At 39.0% G+C, this 17,805-nt stretch overlaps 2 protein-coding genes across 2 annotated transcripts; both read right to left on the bottom strand.

Annotated features, from left to right (window-relative positions):
- Positions 1-5,285: 5,285 nt before the first annotated feature.
- On the bottom strand, positions 5,286-10,416 carry LOC126794887 (chaperone protein ClpD, chloroplastic). Its single transcript, XM_050521681.1, has 12 exons — positions 9,638-10,416; positions 9,073-9,215; positions 8,764-8,993; positions 8,552-8,660; positions 8,329-8,459; positions 7,854-7,955; positions 7,478-7,759; positions 7,297-7,391; positions 6,897-7,191; positions 6,288-6,521; positions 5,915-6,148; positions 5,286-5,797 (listed from the first exon to the last, which is right to left on the bottom strand). Exons 1-12 carry the CDS (start codon positions 10,294-10,296, stop codon positions 5,471-5,473), a joined length of 2,841 nt encoding a protein of 946 aa, XP_050377638.1. The 5' UTR covers positions 10,297-10,416; the 3' UTR covers positions 5,286-5,470.
- Positions 10,417-10,901: 485 nt separating this feature from the next.
- LOC126794187 (uncharacterized) lies at positions 10,902-17,805 on the bottom strand. Its single transcript, XM_050520845.1, is given in 18 exon segments — positions 10,902-11,935; positions 11,938-12,026; positions 12,028-12,247; positions 12,250-12,403; positions 12,754-12,843; positions 13,298-13,426; positions 13,513-13,544; positions 13,547-13,615; positions 13,738-13,789; positions 13,939-14,049; positions 14,192-14,358; positions 14,477-14,507; positions 14,624-14,848; positions 15,303-15,605; positions 15,755-15,899; positions 16,031-16,165; positions 16,353-17,723; positions 17,792-17,805. Coding segments are annotated over 18 exon segments (3,393 nt in total). The 3' UTR covers positions 10,902-11,879.

Here is a 17,805-nt window from a genome sequence, read left to right as displayed (position 1 = left end):
CTCCCTTATGGCATAATAGTGATGTTTTCGATTTACCAAAAATTCCGACGGTTAAATGAGGTCCGAATTGGATGAAATTTTTATAGGGTCACTAAATATATATAACGATCACATCGGCTGGTATCGATCGATCCCTGGAAGTTTCTTTCATATAGTCGCTTCATAATGCGATAGTTTTATTTTAAACCTAATATAAAGGTTATGATACATTAGTTGACACTTAGGTGATCGTCAACTCTAATTTGAAATATGGTCGATCGACACCAGCAGATGTGATTGGTATATATATTTAGGGACCCCGTAAAAATTTCATCCATTTTGGACATGGTTTGACCGTTCGTACCTACGGTCAATCAAAAAAGAGGCGTTTTCACATAATAAAACCTCATTGACCGGGGCTTTGCCGAATAGAGTTCTTCAGTGCGACCCCGCATGATAAGTAACAAAAATTAGGTGATTTCAGATATGCAAACGGCTTTCGGCGTTCGCATATTTGTAATAGGTCCTCCCTTATGGCATAATAGTGATGTTTTCGATTTACCAAAAATTCCGACGGTTAAATAAGGTCCGAATTGGATGAAATTTTTATAGGGTCACTAAATATATATAACGATCACATCAGCTGGTGTCGATCGATCCCTAGAAGTTTCCTTCATATAGTCGCTTCATAATGCGATAGTTTTATTTTAAACCTAATATAAAGGTTATGATACATTAGTTGACACTTAGGTGATCGTCAACTCTAATTCGAAATATGGTCGATCGACACCAGCAGATGTGATTGGTATATATATTTAGGGACTTCGTAAAAATTTCGTCCATTTTGGACATGGTTTGACCGTTCGTACCTACGGTCAACCAAAAAAGAGGCGTTTTCACATAATAATTCCTCATTGACTGGGGCTTTGCCAAATAGATTTCTTCAGTGCGACCCCGCATGATAAGTAAAAAAAATTAGGTGACTTCAGATATGCAAACGGCTTTCGGCGCTCGCATCTTTGTAATGGATTCTCCTTTAGGACAAATTAGTGGTGTTTTCAGTTTACCGGAAATTCTGACGGTCAAACTAGGTCCGAATTGGATGAAATTTTTACATGGTCACTAAATATATATACTGATCACATCGGATGGTGTCGATCGATCCCTAAAAGTTTACTTCATATAGTCGCTTCATAATGCGATAGTTTTATTATAAATCTAATATAAAGGTATGATACATTAGTGGACACTTCAGCAATCGATAACTCCAGTTCGAAATATGGTCGATCGACACCAGCAGATGTGATCAGTATATATATTTAGGGAACCCGTAAAAATTTCGTCTGATTTGGATATTGATTGATCGTCCATACTTATGATCAAGAAAAAAGGCGTTTTGACATTAAAATCCTCATTGACCGGGGCTTTGCCAAATGGAATTTTTTGGTGCGACCGCACACAATCGGTGACAAAAATTAGGTGATTTCATATATGCAAACGACTTTTAGTGTTCGCATATTGGTAATGGGTCTTCCCTTATGACATAATAGTGTTGTTTTCGGGTAAAAACCCATCGGGCTTGCGGGCCTCGACGAGCTTTTCAGATCCACGGGCTAAATGATGAGGCATAAGTCAATTAGGTATGAAATAATCATTAGACTATTAGTTTTTCATCTTTATGTTAAATTTTGTACTTTTAAAATTAATATATAATATTACGTATTTTACATACGGGTAAAACCGAAAAAAAAACCGAACCGAACCGAACCGTACGGGTTGGGTTGGGTTGTGGGTCACAGTCTCTAAAATAGAAAAACCGAACCGAACCGAACCGAATTTAAAATTTGGGTTGGGTTATGGGTTTTGTCCAAAACCGAACCGAATAGACCCGTGTCCACCCCTAGTTCAAATTGGCCGGGAACTAGGCAATATGAAGCTTTTGCTTCTATGGTTGCGGAAGAAATTCATAATAAAACTACAAATCCATGTGCAGTATTAATCATGTTGTGCCTTTTTTTATTTAACAAACACTTGCCCAATAAAAAGAAGAGTACGTTGACTGTTCCAAGCCTCCAACCTTTTAATTTTAACAAATAGATATATGATTAGAATATTAGATTGAGACAAGGGCTTATTTTGTCTATACCTACTTAATCAAGCAACAAAACACATGCTACACAAAAACTCGGGGGCAGAAAACCCCTCTCGCCCCCAGCTAGGTCCACCACTGTAATTATAGGTGTAAGCTCATCTCATCAAGCAAAACCAAAAGGTAGCTTCCAAGTTCCTACTCAACAAAACCATTATTTTCTTTTTTGGGTTATGCATATGCATGCATTATACTTTGCACCCATCATTTTCGACGTTTTCACAATAATTCATTTAAAGCACACATAAGAAAAAAATCATAAATCTTTGTAAGTTCTATTCATAGTCGAACTTACTCATATCATGCATGTATGTGATACACGTTTAATTGGACGACTCACGGATAAAATGAAATATGCATCTTAAAATGTGTTTTAGATAATTCTAAATATGAAAGCAATCTAAAGTCGTAAAGACGATATGACTATACTCTCAGAGTTCTTTATTTAGAAAATCAACACAATTTAAAATTGTCACCGTTTTATCGAGCAAAGTTTTTTTATTGATACAAAAGTTATCAAACGTTAATTTTATTTCCGGAATTTTCACTATACTTTACTTTACCCTTATGTGTAGCGGTTTCTAAATCAAAAGTAATTTGACCAGTACAGAGTATGATATATGCAAATGCAATCATGGATACCACTCCTCTTTACACAAATGACATCTGCTGTACCAAATTACAGAAAGATCAAATGGAAAAACAAAGTTGCAGAGTCCATTCATGGAAGGGAAATAGAAAAACACAACTAGGTAGGGGAGTTGGTTCTGGTTTCGACTTAGGTACTTGTAAGAGGTTGTGTTTCTGATTATATATAATTGGTTGATATTTGATAGTCAAATGTAAGATGCAATGTATTGCTCTTCCCCCATAACTAGGCAACTACTCTATGGCATTGGCTGCTGCCCGTATAAGACAATGGGTCAACAATTATATATAATGAAAAAATCTTGTGCAGAACATGGGAGAGAAAATATTCCAAAGATTCGAAAAATATGTTGTACGCGGCTGTATGTCATACATACAGCAAATCCTTTCCAAAACTTCACACACTTCCCCTCATGCATTTCACGTTCCCCTCTCTTTTGCCTTTAAAACATTGTTGTATAACATACAACAATGTACTACAGATGAACCCCCAAAGATTATATACTACTCAATATTGTAGAGAGTCAACATGCAGTGGGTGCATAAAATAAGAGCAAGTATGTGTATGTGACTATTTTCAATCGACATGGTTTTCTACTGAAAATAATTATGTCATTTATGTGCGTGATCATAGGCATGTTTGGTGATATTTTTCACCCACGTAAAAACTAGTTAATTAATTTCGTTGACTACCGGCAACTTCTAATTCTGAACCAAACACAGAGATTCCTTTCAGTTAGAGAAGTTAGGAGTAAACAGAGAAACAGCACCAGTTCATCTCAAAACTAGGGTATGTTCTGGTAAGCGCCTGACCTCCGAGAGCAGAGCTGACGTGTCAAATGGCTATAGGGTCACAATAATGGTGTCAGTGATCTCCGTCAAACTCAACTGTTAAAAAAAACGGAGGTGCCGGCAATGCAGCGAGCCTCGTCGGCGGAGGGAGTGCGTTGGTGGAGTCGTCGAGGTTGATGAGGGCGTTGGCAATGCACCGACGGCTCCGTCAGAGTGTTGGACCTCCGTGACAAGGAGCACTCCACCATCATATACGAGAGCTCCGAGCCCGACACCCCCTTGGTCTGTTTGGGATGGAACAAGCAGAACCCAGGTATATGGCCACCATCATCATGGATACCGCCAAGGTCGTCATCCTTGACATCTGCTTCCCTACGCTTCTCGTCGTTGAGTTGCAGAGGCACCAGGCCAGCGTCAATGCCGTCAGATGCCGTCTACAAAAAAGCCTCTGGGCTCTCGGAGAGTAGGCGCTTGACAGACGGTTCCCAAAACTAGCTCATCGTAAAAGAAAATAAATTAATTCATCTCAAAATGCTAGCACAGTAGCACCGAGGTTAAGTATTTTTAATGAGATTTTAATGTATCGGGAATCACTTCCTTTCCGGCCTTGTATGAACTAGACGGTATCGTATCAAAAAAACTACTGTATGTGTTTATACGTATTACTTCTTGTATGAGTGTATCGAGCCACACCTCTAGCGCCTGAAGATCGACCGAAATTTAATAGCTTGGTATATACGTATGAAAATACAGATTGTTCAACCTTAACATCATGTCTTTAGACTTTTTACCTCGACAATTATGCGTAAACGTACACAACCTGGTATATATACAGGCACTGACAGTACTCTTTGTCAACGGCATCCATTGCATCGCTGGAATATTCTGGGTTTCTGGTAGAAGCAGTGGAGTGCACATCATAGAGGCGGCCGGGCTCGTTTGTTTTTGGACTAACCGGAAAAAAAAAACCACTACCTTTCCTTGAATTGTTCTATTAGGGAATAATAATCACTTAATCGCTTTAAGAATTATGCATGACCTTTATGTGAAAGGAAAACAAACTTCATCGGTTCATCCAAATGGAAGGGGACTAATCATGCCGTATCGTATCAGACATGACACAACTTTATCAGTCCGTTAATCGAATCTGTGGATATAGTCATGTCATGTTTTAAGCTATGATGCACGAGTACAGGTACGGGAAACGGATACGGCATGACACGAGATACGTTATTTTTTAAAATGTAGTGTTTTAAATACGTTTTGTAAAATAATATTATATATATACATTAAATTCTAAAATTTGATCAAACAAATAATTAAACACCTAAATCTCATTAATTTTATAATAACCATAAGTTCATGAATTAAATACTTAATAAGTTCAAGCAAAACAAAACAATACGGCTGAGGGAGGGAGGTTATTAGATTTAAGTTTTATTTACGTGACAATGACAATTATAACCCCAAAACGTATTCAAAACGTACTCTGACCGCATCCACAGAGTTGACATATACTACATAATTTGAGTATGTATTTTTAGCTTTAAATACGTATATGAAGTGTATCCAACCCGTATTTGTATCTGATACGGATACGATATGGGCATTCACTTTTCTGAACGTATCCGTGCATCATAGGTTTTAAGTCGAGCTTTATTTGGAAATGAAAAGTAAAGGAGGTTTTGTCACAAGGTGAAAATATTGTGAACTATTAGCAATAATCATGTATATTATGATGACTGATCCGGTTCATAAGCTACAACTCTTTTAAAAGGGTATCATATTTACTCAATGTTTCAAATAATCCTTGAAACTTGTTACTTTATATACAGTTAATGAATCGGATGCACTTTAACAACACTAGAGTGCATGACTAAGAAATTAGCAAGATTATTGGGATTAATTACAAGATGGATGCTGTATACTAGTTTTAAAGAAAGGGGAACTATTCTGACCTGATCCATGACTTACAGATGGGTTCCCGGAAGCATCTAAATCAACGACAGCAGTGTCACCAGGCTGGTAAACTCCAGCAAGGAGGGCTTCACTCAATGGATCTTCAATTATTAATGTAATTGCTCGCCTAAGAGGGCGAGCACCATAGATCCGGTCATAGCCTTCTTGGCATATGAGGTCCTTAACTGATTCAGACACCTCTAATCCAATTCCCAGAGATAGTAGCCTCTGCTTCACTTCTTGTAGCATAATATTGACTATCTCCAGCATCTAGAATAAACAAACGATGTAAATTAATCAAAAGTCCAACATGACCAAGAAAGCACATCGCATTACTGAAAAACATACTGGAGACAGGATTCTGCAAACTAATGGAAGATGACAAACCTGAGACTTTTCAAGAGGATGGAATACAACCACTTCGTCTATCCTGTTGAGCAACTCTGGACGAAAATATGACTTGAGTTCTTCCATCACTGTTGCTTTTATCCCAGCATATGAACTTGACTCATCATCTGTAAGCACAAAACCAATGGAGCTTTTTCGACCCTTTGCAATGATAGTTGAACCCACATTAGATGTCATCACTACCAAAGCATTCTTAAATGATACTCTTCGTCCCTGTTAAACCCCGATTTCAGAAGAAAAAAAAATGAGACAATAATCCAAGATTATGTGATACAAATTACAGAAGATGAAAGTACGCAACCATTTTTCCAGTGTCGGGCTAAGCTTAACTAAATGATTAAAGGCCACAAACCTGAGAATCAGTAAGGTGGCCATCTTCAAAGATTTGGAGAAGGATGTTGAATATATCTGGATGGGCCTTCTCGATTTCATCAAGAACAACTACTGTAAAAGGTCGTCTTCTTATAGCTTCTGTTAGAGTGCCTCCCTCCCCAAAGCCAACATATCCTGGGGGTGACCCTATTAATTTGCTGACTGAATGGCGCTCCATATATTCACTCATGTCCAGTCGTACCATAGCTTCCCCCTGTAATAATAATGTCAAGGGTCATGACATACTGAATAAAAAATTTGATACAACAAACTACATGGAACAATTGTAAGGAGTTAATTTTTTAAAGAGAACCAAACTAATTTAGATTATATCGAATGGGCTTAAGCATAAGAGGACCTCAAGCCAATGTAGAACTTTGGCTTTATAACTTCAATGTAACGCAAATTTTTATATCTTTGTGAACATTGTCACCTGCTCAGACACTATACCTTGTCTAAGAAACATGGATCCTTTCCATTATATAGAATAAGTATGTCTAGGCCTCATTTTTCTTCTGACCGACTTAAGAATCTTTTCCAGTTTTAGTCTAAACTATTATTCAATGTAGAAAGAGTACTGGAGACTTACTGATCCAAAATAACATGCAGCCAAAGCTTTTGTCAGTTCAGTTTTGCCAACTCCAGTAGGACCACAAAAGAGCATTGTTGCCATTGGTCTACTTGGATCCTTCAATCCAACCCGGGACCTCCTAACAGCTCGAGAAATGGCTGCAACAGCCTCGTCTTGACCAATAACTCGTCTTCTGAGCTTCTCATCAAGACCAACCAAAATAAGTCGGTCATCAGCAGTTAACTGCTGGAGAGGGACTCCTGACCATAGTGAGGCAACTGCTGCTATATCATTTGGTCCCACCACAGTAGGTCTGAAAAGTTACCAAGAAATCCAGTAAAATATCATTCAAGCCTTTGGGGAAATTTAGGTGAACAGCAGTATCCTTCAAACAGATTTTCAGGGCCAAAATTCATACTCATCATCTACTGTGGAAGATGTAACCGAGTCTAGAGCATGCTCGCCAGTATCGTCCACAGAAGCAGCTCCATATTTCAGTTCACTCGATAAAACCTGCTTATATTAATGATAAACACCAATGTTAGTAAAGATAAATGAACTAGGTCTGATAAAAGATGACTCGGGACTAATGCTATTACCACTTCATGCATTGCCTGAACTGTACGAATTTCTTGCCAATAATCATCAGGTGATTTCGAAAGTATGTCAACCCGCTCTTCCTTTTTCTTCTTAAAGGCATCCATACGAGCCCTACTTCCTGCTTCATCGAGGAGATCGATAGCTTTATCAGGAAGATATCTATCAGGAATATATCTAGCTGACAGGTACACAGCAGCACTAATGGCTTCTGGTGCATATATGCAGTTGTGATGGGCCTCATATTTCTCACGCAAACCCAGTAGGATTTTAACCGCATCGTCCTAGAATTTCATATCACATCTAATTAGGAACTGTAAGTAAATGACCAGTAAAAAACAGGCATACAATAAGATGAAAACATTTATTGAAAGAGACCTGGCTTGGTTCATTAATCCAGACAGGTTGGAATCTTCTTCCAAATGCTTTATCCTTTTCAAGATGCATCCTGTATTCATCGGTTGTGGTGGATGCAATACACTGAAAAAAAAAAGGAATACATGCTGAGTTTTAAAATTCCTGGTTGAGTTTTCATTGCATCAGCGTGCAAAACCCTTTCTTGAAAGAATCTCTGGCCATGCATAATCATAACAGTATGGGCCCATCATACAACAGCAGTATGGTTATGAGTACGCTTTAACGATCGTCGTGTCAACAACTGAAGGATTTCTAGTTAATTCTTAATTATGCCTCGACTAACAACTATTATTGTTTGCAACAGGTGGTAAAAGTGGATGAAACATAGAGATGGTATGCCTTGACTAACAGCTATTATGGGGATTGAGGACCATAAATGGTCACTGGAATAGCATATGACGCAAGATAACATAAATAAGAAGAATAAAAAGATAACCTGTAATTTACCCCTCCCAAGTGCCGGTTTCAATATATTAGCAATGTCAAGACCAGACCCCTTATTCCCTTGTCCAACTGTGCCAGACCCAATCAGGGTATGAACTTCATCAATAAACAGAATAACATTTCCTGCAATGCAAGCGCATCCGCAATTAACCTTACAAATTTCTAATTAAATTCCAATCCCATAAAAATTTAAAACTTCAGGTCGGGGTACTCACCTGATTTTTGTACATCACTTATTAAGGAGGTAACACGGGCCTCCAACTCTCCCCTCTCCTTTGCACCAGCCATTAATAGTGCTACGTCCAAGGACATTATGCGTTTTGTCTGTGGAATCATAAATGCTAAACAATTTGTAAATATACAGTTTTTTTTTAATTTTCAAAGCTAATACAAGTAACTGCATTCAGATGAGACTGTGAGAACACACCAACAGGTAAACAGGGACATCCGCCTGTGATATACTAGTTGCCAGACCTTCAACAACGGCCGTCTTTCCAACCCCACTTTGACCGAGAAGAATGGGATTATTCTTGGTTCTGCGACAAAGTATCTGAATAATTCTCTGCACTTCAGTATCACGGGCAATAACAGGATCGATGCGTCCCTCACTAGCACGAGCAGTGAGATCAACACAGAACCGCTCCAGAGCACTTTTTTCTGACAAGCACAATGTGTTAAAGAACAATTCCTTTGCCTATTTAACTAAACTATACAGATAATCAAAGTTACTTCTTACCTTTGGTTTTCCCAGATGATGCAGTCGACTTTTTAGAAAAGGACTTTTGAGATCCCCCAGATGGCTCTCTACCATCTTTGGCAAGCTCTTTTTGAAGCCTGGAGGCCGCCTCAGCTAACAACTGGTTCACATTTACCCCCAGTCTGAATTCACATTAAAATAGTTGGCTTCAGAATGCTAGACTGGCACATTTGCACATTCAGCTTTACATTCCAAAATCACCTAGAAGCAACTCATATAGATAGCAGCTTGCTCTAACAGGCCACAGAAAGTTCATTGCAAGGTGCCACCAAATAGAAGAAGGCTTTTTTACTACAACAATCCATTATCATGAACAATTATAGCTCCAATGTTTCTCCTTTTTAATTACAAAACCAATGCAAATATGTAAAATTCTGATGAAGATGAAACATTGTGATGTAATTCCTTGCCCCCCAAAACAATCGATCCACATAATGCACATGACTAAATGCAAAGCAAACTGATGGATGGAAACTAAAGCCTGAAACTGACTTAAGACAACGAAAATAACAATAGAGAAAAAATATGAGAAAAACTGGGCTACCTTTTAAGAACCTGAGCAGCACTTCCATCATCAACAGTCAACAAACCAATAACAATGTGCTCCGGCGCTATAAAATTATGAGCCCTACTCCTCGAATACTCCAGCGCAGCCTCCAGCACTCTCTTGGTACTAATCGAAAACGACAGCTCCGTAGCTGAAGCAGAAGACGCCGTTTGACTTTGACTATTAAGCCGCCAAATGCTCCGGACGGCGCGGCGGGCCTGGTCCAACGTCATACCCGACCCGAGAAACCCGCGCGAAGAATCCCGCTGAAGATGGCTGTGCTGCTGCTCCTCCTCGGCGATCAAACCGAGCAAGAGGTGCTGCGTGAACACCATGTCCCTTCCTAAAGCCTTGGCCTCTCTCTGTGAGAAGATCACGGCTTTGACCGCGCGCTCCGTGAACCGCTCGAAGACGGCGGAGACGACCCGGAGCTTCGAGCTCTTTCGCCTCCGGAAGGGGCTGGTTTTTGTCTGGAGCAAGAAGGAAGAAGAAAACGGATTCAGGCGAATTGAAACGACGGCGTTGCGGCGATCGCGGGCGTAAGTAGTACTGGTGGAAGCGACGGCGGATTGTAACGGAAGTGATACGTGTTGGGATGGAGTTCTCCATTGAAGAGGAGATGATATCATCACGGAGGATGATGACGACACATGCATTCTTCAACTTCTGATGACTTTGCCTGATGAGGAGGAGGAGGAGGAGGAGGAGAGAGAGAGAGAGAGAGAGAGAGAGAGAGAGAGAGAGGGGGGGTGGGAAGTTTTGGTTTGCTGTGGGTTTTGCTTTTGAAATGTTTGAGCATATTCATTTTTATTTATATATGTCACTGTAGCTATCAGACTGTTAGAGCTGAAAATGATATGGAAATTGTGATTCTATTGTTAACCACGTCCGAGCAAGATCACTTTATTTGCAAGCAAACATTTCATCCTAATGGAACCATCTTCAGCTCATATTCAGAATTAAGAGGTAAACTTATATCGGCAACTATTCTTAACCACTAGAGCTACAACGCCTGGTTACAAAGTAGTCGTATAGATAAAATTTGGTTTTGTTAACTCTATGATTAAGCTAATGAAACCCTATTTAAAGAGACAGCCTGGTTACCGAACTAGAACATGCGACCATAATTAGGATGATTTGAATGCAGTCACAATAACCTGGCTTGAATATTCCTAGTGATTTTGAAAGATGAAGAAAGGTTTGATAAAAAAAAAAAGGAAGTTTGATTTTGGCTCTGCTTCATGTTCTCCCTGTAAAAAATTTGAAGTTTGAACCTTGAACTGCAAGGAAAGAAAGGAAGAAGAAAGAGAGACGAAAGGTATTGTGTAGAGTAGTACGACACGTCAACGCCAAGAACCAACAATAGTCAAAACTTTAGCCTAATCAGAACGCAGCGTTTTGTACTCATCGCATGTGTCTGTTTTTCTGTTCAACATTCTACAACTGTGTCTTTTGTCTTTTGATCAGAAAATTACAAAATAGTGTTTTGAAGAACGGCATAGGACGGCTGACTCGGGAAGAAGTAATTGGACGGTGTGATGGCTTCAATTTGATACGCCAACTCTTTCTTAACTATCAATTTGAGCCTCTAAAGTCTAAAACCCAAACAAATATTTGGGCCTATTAGAAAGTTTGGTTCAGCATGCAACCTAAAATTATTACCTAATGTCTTCAGCGGTCAACTCATACAATGTGATGAAAAGGGGAAAAGGGGATACCAGTACTTCAAGAAGCAGCAGTAGCACCATTTTTAACAAGCAGCAGTAGCAGTGTAGCACCATTTTCAACCGATTTTTCCCGTGACCGGCCATAACAGGCTAGCAGCTCTTAATCAAAGGCGAAACAACTAAATTGCTCCTTCACTGCCCAATCTGCCTGAACATTCTCTGATTCCTCTCATTTTTGCTTAGGATGTTCCAACAACTTCAGAGTAGTTGTAGGCATTAAGCACCTTGTCTCGTTCTGTTAAAAGATTCCATTTGCTCAAATGAGAAACTTTTGTTGACAATTCTCCACATAAAATGGGGACATTCACTCACCTCAAGGCAATCCCAGACCTGAAAATTTCCCAGTGCAGTGTCCCCTGCTACTGATCTGAAGAGTTCCAAAACAAAATAATTCCTGCGTAGCACACATCTTGCTGAGAGATGCACTTTCTATCTTCATAAATAAGCAGATAGACATTTGATTTTTGACTCTTCTGCTTCTAGTATCAAGCATTTCACTATTAGACAGGACGTCAACAACTCTGAGATGATTGGCTGCAGAGAATATCAGCGTAAGCCTTCTCATCTCCTTCTCTTCAGCAACGTAATCAGTTGCCTCAACAACTTCATCTTCATCTGGAATCTCTTCCATTGCTTCCACCTCAATCTCGTCCTCTTTATGTTTCTCTCTCTTTTTCAGTAAGTTCAGCTAATGCTTGCCACATAGCCAGCCTTGTAGCTGGCCTGTCCCCTCGCTTGTATTTTGGAGCAGGCACCACAAATGGCAATACAATATCATCCAAATTTGTCCTATTCGGATTGGCACTATTCCCGTCTGTCTCTGCTTTGGGGAAGGTAAAAATGATCCCAAGTTCATAATTGCATATATGAAGCATCGATCCTGAGAAGAACTGGTATTCTCTGTTCCGTTCGATTTAAAACTATATGGAGTAGTAATTGATCGTCCCCAGGCAGCCGCACTGAAGTTATGTGACCCACAATATATCCAGCCAGACGAAGATGCATCTGTCCTAGACTGGAACCGTCTTCGTGCCACCTGCTTACAGATAAGATGATGCAGTTATAATCATATGGCATTGTATGAAAAGATGTCAGATCCTCCATAATACAGACTACTGATGAAAACATATGAAACAACCACGCAGAAGTTAAGATGAGGGTAACAGATTCTCGTTGTATGGATATACTTCCTCAGTGGATTAGGAAAACGAAAGGAGCAATTGAAAGAAAAATTATATATGAATGCTGTATTTCTCAACACAATTATTGTTCTAATTTATCAGTAAATATGGAGCACAAAAAAAGACTCTTGTGGTCATGGTTGAAAAATACTAGAAGAGCTCTACATAAGTAAATCCCACAAAACCCTCAACAGACATTTCATACCTTGGTATGCATTGGGTATCCTACTCTATCATAGGGATGAGGAATTGCATCATGAAGTATATCTACTGTCCTCAACATTTCCCATGTTTTCTGCAAATCGACAATAATAAGACATTAGAATTAAACAATCCGAATGAAAGGAATATTAAATAAAGAAAAAAAATTATGAAATGGGATGTTCATATTCATTTAGAAACTTGAGACACATAAAATCAGTTGGGAGATTCTGTAATATTAAATTATATTACAGTACACTGTCTCTGCATCCTAACCAAGAAACTGGACATGTCTTTGAACCTGTGGAGAAAAGAGAAAGACTTTCCTCTCACCATTGTAATCCATTTGTAAGAAAAGAGAATTTAAGGTTGGGGATGAAAGCACAATCTGTTATCGCCCTCCCTATCTACATGGATCTAACATTGAAATAGCTCATTTTGGTCCTACAGGTCCCACCAACTTTCATTTAACTAATGCATAACCACTGCAAAATTGCAGATAATAATCCACCATAGAGAAGTATTACATCAAGCTAAGGAGATCATACCTCAGAGAAGCAAAGAACACGTTTTGACGGAAAGATTCCGCTACGTGCATTCTTCACTCTTTCAATGGTTGGAAATATGATTCTAATGGATGGATCTTTTGATTCATGACGAGCATTCCAACAACCCCACTGTTAAGAGCATTGACTACTTGATAAAGCAGCATGGCATATAATTTTCAAAATTTTCTTTAAAAAACCCAAGTGTTTTTAGTTACCTCTGGATCAGACTCCTCAGAATCAAAACTGAAATGACTTTTCCTGCAGCTGCTGAAAATTCGGCTAAAATTTTTGCATTGATTGACCCAATGGAAGATGCACCTTAGAAAGAAAATGACAGAGTATAAAAAATCAATAACATACTTGAAGCTCCTTGGTGCAACTAACTAACAAAGAATATTTATTTTCTGAATTTCTTGCAAATATATTAATATTACACTCACCATACACAAACTCAGAGTCAAGCGATTCAGGCCATTTATATTGACCTAAAACCTGATAAGAAGAAAAAAATCATCGGACACTGAAAGTAACATTGCAGATAAGAAAATTGACTATTTAAAGGATTGCTGAAGTTTAAAAATAACTAAGCATGTAATTATATGTTGAAGAAATTTGATGGCGATGAGTTTCACTGGCATTACCTCCTGCAAACGCCAGAGGCCTGTACACCTTTCAATTGTTGCAACCAAAGAGCATAATGCAGTAACATGTTGAGGTTCCATCATCATTGTTATATTTTGAAACTGTGGTCCCTGGAAATATTCAGCTATGCAGCTTTATATAAGCACTCCAAATTTAAAACATCATGTTTATATTTATAGTCTTAGACTATGCTCCAGTCTTCGCATCCTCAATCATGTAGTTATATCCAATGGATCGAGGATATAGTTGTACCTGTAACGCATGCAGTATCAGACGTACATTCTTGTTGTTTCCTCCCAAAGCTGCTCCAAGGGCTTCTTTAGGACAGACATAACCTGAGAATCTAAAGAACCCAATATCCCAGAGTGGAGAGACCCAATTTGCAATGTTTCTGGGCAAAAACCCAAGTTGAACACAATCTAGTACAAGAAACAAGGGAATAAGAGACTTTCATTAACTAGCAGCATAGATGGCCCCAGGATCGAAAACTTAGAATTACATTTAGAGGAGTCGCGACAAATGAATCAATTAATTAACTTGTAATATATGAAGCAAGATTAAAAGAAATCTGCACAATTGTATATTTATATTCTGCCAAAATAAAAAACATAGAATAATAATAAAAATTATATATCAGTAAGGTGCTCTGGACCAAGACTCTTACCTCCATCAGAGAACTTGTACATGAATGCTCACTGCATTTGCATCTGCAGGTATATTTGTGTTTCTTATCAAGACAATTGATAAATATCTACCTTCACAAGAATTCCTGAGAAATGAAGACAGTGTCTTCAGCTTTGCACCATTTGCATCTGTTGCATTGTGAAAGAGGTAGCTTATACCAACCGCAGATGTTTCAACTGATCCAAGGAATTTTGAACAAGATGACCCTGATGGACCATGATCAGCCTGAAATAATCCAAAAAACTAGTTAATCAAGCAGCCATAAAAGAAGCAAAAGAAGGGTTCTTCAACAATGAGTTTAATCCTTTCAGAAAAGATAAAAAGTTCATTTTATAATTGAGAGGTAGGCCTTCACTGAACTCCATACCCAGACAGAAAATAAAAGAAAAAGAGTCATTATTTAGATGGAGACAAACTGAAAAATCCAAAAACAAGGTTTGCTCACTTTGCTGGCACTCTATTTAAAGGAAGAGAAGCTTTCTATTTTTCTCTCTTTTCTGATGTGAACGAAAAAAAATGAGAAACTGAAACTTCAAAGATAATATTTAAGTGTGTTACCATCATTTTTAAGCAATGGTGAGCGCATGTTTTGGGTAGCCTTTGAATCCTATAGAGCAAAGTAAGTTACGAAGTGGAAGTGACGTTTCAACCAAAAAGATGCAGGACTGAAAATACTTACACATTTGGAGTGTCTGGATTCCATCATGTGGGGAGTTTTATATGAATGGATTCCAGGTACAGGAGCAACCAAATGTCCCATTGCTCCTCCAAAATCATACTTTGCCAACTCAATAACCCACTGGGCATGACTTGGTATGTCGGTCAGTAAAATTGCTATAAATCCAGCCAGATAAGAAGCAAAATCCGATTTTGATTCTTGATTTACTTCCCTGACGGAAAATTGAGTAAAAAGTGATGGATAATCAGGAGTGCTTCTTTGAGGGAAATCTTGCCACCAAACAGTATTGGTTACTGCATTCCACTGCTTAGTGATAAGAAGCAATAAGTAAGTTTGCAGTGGATAAGAAGTAATGATTTTAGGTCAGTAATGACTTGATAAGAAGTAATGAAAGCTACAACAGAATGTCAGATTGGTGAAAAGCTAGTGCACAGCTCATTTTAGGTTGTCACCTGTGTTGGCACTAAATTTGCAGAGGTAATGATAACACGGATGCTATCATCTCTCTGTAAAACAAATAATTTTGGATGATGGCAGCCAATGTCATGTCTTTTCAGGTCTCCACCAAAAGCCATGGCCTCAGGAAATGGAGGATACCTACTAGAATGGAGAAACACATTAAGAAGAAGTATCAGAAAGATATTCTGCCCTAGTTCACATATATTACTCCACTATACACTACCATACATGATACATGCCCAATATATGAGTGAGATATATGTGCTTACACTACAACTAAGTTTGGAAATTCTGGATAAGGTGCAGATGCTCTATTTTCAGTGCTTAAACTCCAACATCTCTCTGTATTATGGCAGGCAACTGTTACTGGCAGATGGCTGGGAATTTCACAGGCTGACAAAAACCTATATCCACAATACAAGAAGTTAGACTTGGAGAGAATCAAAACGAACATGCTTAGTAATTGTAAAATAAAAGTACAATAGATAAATAAAAAATAGATGGTATTAAGCAACTACAAGGATGATGCATAATCAAAAACTTGATGAGCATGCTACTAGAATATAAGTACGATGAAAAGTACTACCCTACCATAAAATGTCACTTGTGAATGTTGCAATAAATATTTGTGATATACTTTGAATAGGATGAAGAAGCTCTGGCAATGAAATAACAGAATGATGACTTGAAGAGCTCTGGTCCTGAAACGCAAGGCAATTCAGGTAGAAGTTCTTGCCTGGTTGTAAACCAACATTCTTGCTGAATGTTTTATCCTCAACAGCATCACCAACACAAGCAAGATTATCCATACTTTTCAATTCGAAAGTTGAAGTCTCAAGATTTCCATCAGTAACATGAGTGTCAAAAGGAACTTTCACTTCATTGTCCTGCAGATCTAAAGCATCACCTTCCACACAGAGAATAGCTGAATCGCTGTTCGATTTTAAATCCCCTTCTCTTTTACAGTGATGCATCACTGAAGTCGACTGCACTTTTCTTTTCACATTGCCACGTGTGTCAGAAGTTCCACATAGCACTGATCCTTTCCGGTTTACTCCAGATGCTCGAATATCTACATTATTCATAACAAAACGATTGCCAAAAGAATATCTACAGTGTGTCCTAATATAAGATATAGGGTCATCACTCCGCAAAATTCGCCTGCACTCACTCAACAGAAAGCTTGCCCTTGTCATGAGGGAAGACGAATCACCGTCGACCCTAGAAGCAAAAATCCTCTTACATCCCTTAGGATTTGATACAACAACAGATCCCTGTGAGTTATTTGATACATACATATCCTCATAATCATAATCAATCTTATGAATCACAAATCCAACCCTAACCGTATTTCTACAACAATTTATATTTGCACAACCAAACGAGACCTGGTCTCCGTCAGTCAACTCCACCGCCTCACCTCCCCTTACCCTAATCCCATTCACAAACACACCATTCAACGAAGCCCTAACTCCACCACCACTACTCTGGCTCCTAAATTGAGGCATCGAATTCAATACTCCATCAACAATACACAATTTCCGATGAAAAGAATCATAAAAAACCTGGCAGTGCCGGCTCCCGACGCGGCGGTCGGCGAGGACGAAATCACAGATGCGGGGGCTCCGGCCGATGGTGTAACGCCGATCCGGTTGGAGGCGGATGAAATTTACCGGAGAATCGGTGGCCGGAGAGGTGAGAGGGACGTCGAGATGCTTCAATTCGAGAAGCGCCGCCGCCGTTGTCGGCTTTCGCGGCTTCTTACAAGGAATGAGGGAGGCTTGGCTCTGGGCTCTCTTCTTCTTCTTCTTGTTAATTCTGGAATTAGAGCCATGGCTATAAGGGGATGAATCTTTGATGATACAGACGAGTTTGAAGGAGATTCTCTCTCCGATGATGGAATCTACAGTTGGTGAATATAATGTGAGGGGGGAGAAGGAAGGACCATCTTTTTTAGTTTCCCTCCAAATTTTTTTTCCGTTTTTGCGCGCTTAGGTTTTAGAAAAGGTAAGAGCGAGGCCCATTCTTACTTGGGCAATCTCAT

Source organism: Argentina anserina, chromosome 5 (assembly GCF_933775445.1).
Source record: "Argentina anserina chromosome 5, drPotAnse1.1, whole genome shotgun sequence".
Lineage (NCBI taxonomy): Eukaryota > Viridiplantae > Streptophyta > Magnoliopsida > Rosales > Rosaceae > Argentina > Argentina anserina.
Note: the sequence above shows the minus strand (reverse complement) of the source record. Positions and strands in the feature narration are given on the sequence as shown.

What these genes read in the sequence shown, in the direction of transcription:
- LOC126794887 (XM_050521681.1), bottom strand. Translation starts at nt 10,296, where the DNA reads ATGCATGTGTCGTCATCATCCTCCGTGATGATATCATCTCCTCTTCAA. An exon ending in ATGTCCCTGTTTACCTGTTG is followed by an intron (nt 8,661 to 8,763) that starts GTGTGTTCTCAC and finishes ATGATTCCACAG; the next exon opens with ACAAAACGCATAATGTCCTT. An exon ending in TTGGGAGGGGTAAATTACAG is followed by an intron (nt 7,956 to 8,328) that starts GTTATCTTTTTA and finishes TTTTTTTTTCAG; the next exon opens with TGTATTGCATCCACCACAAC.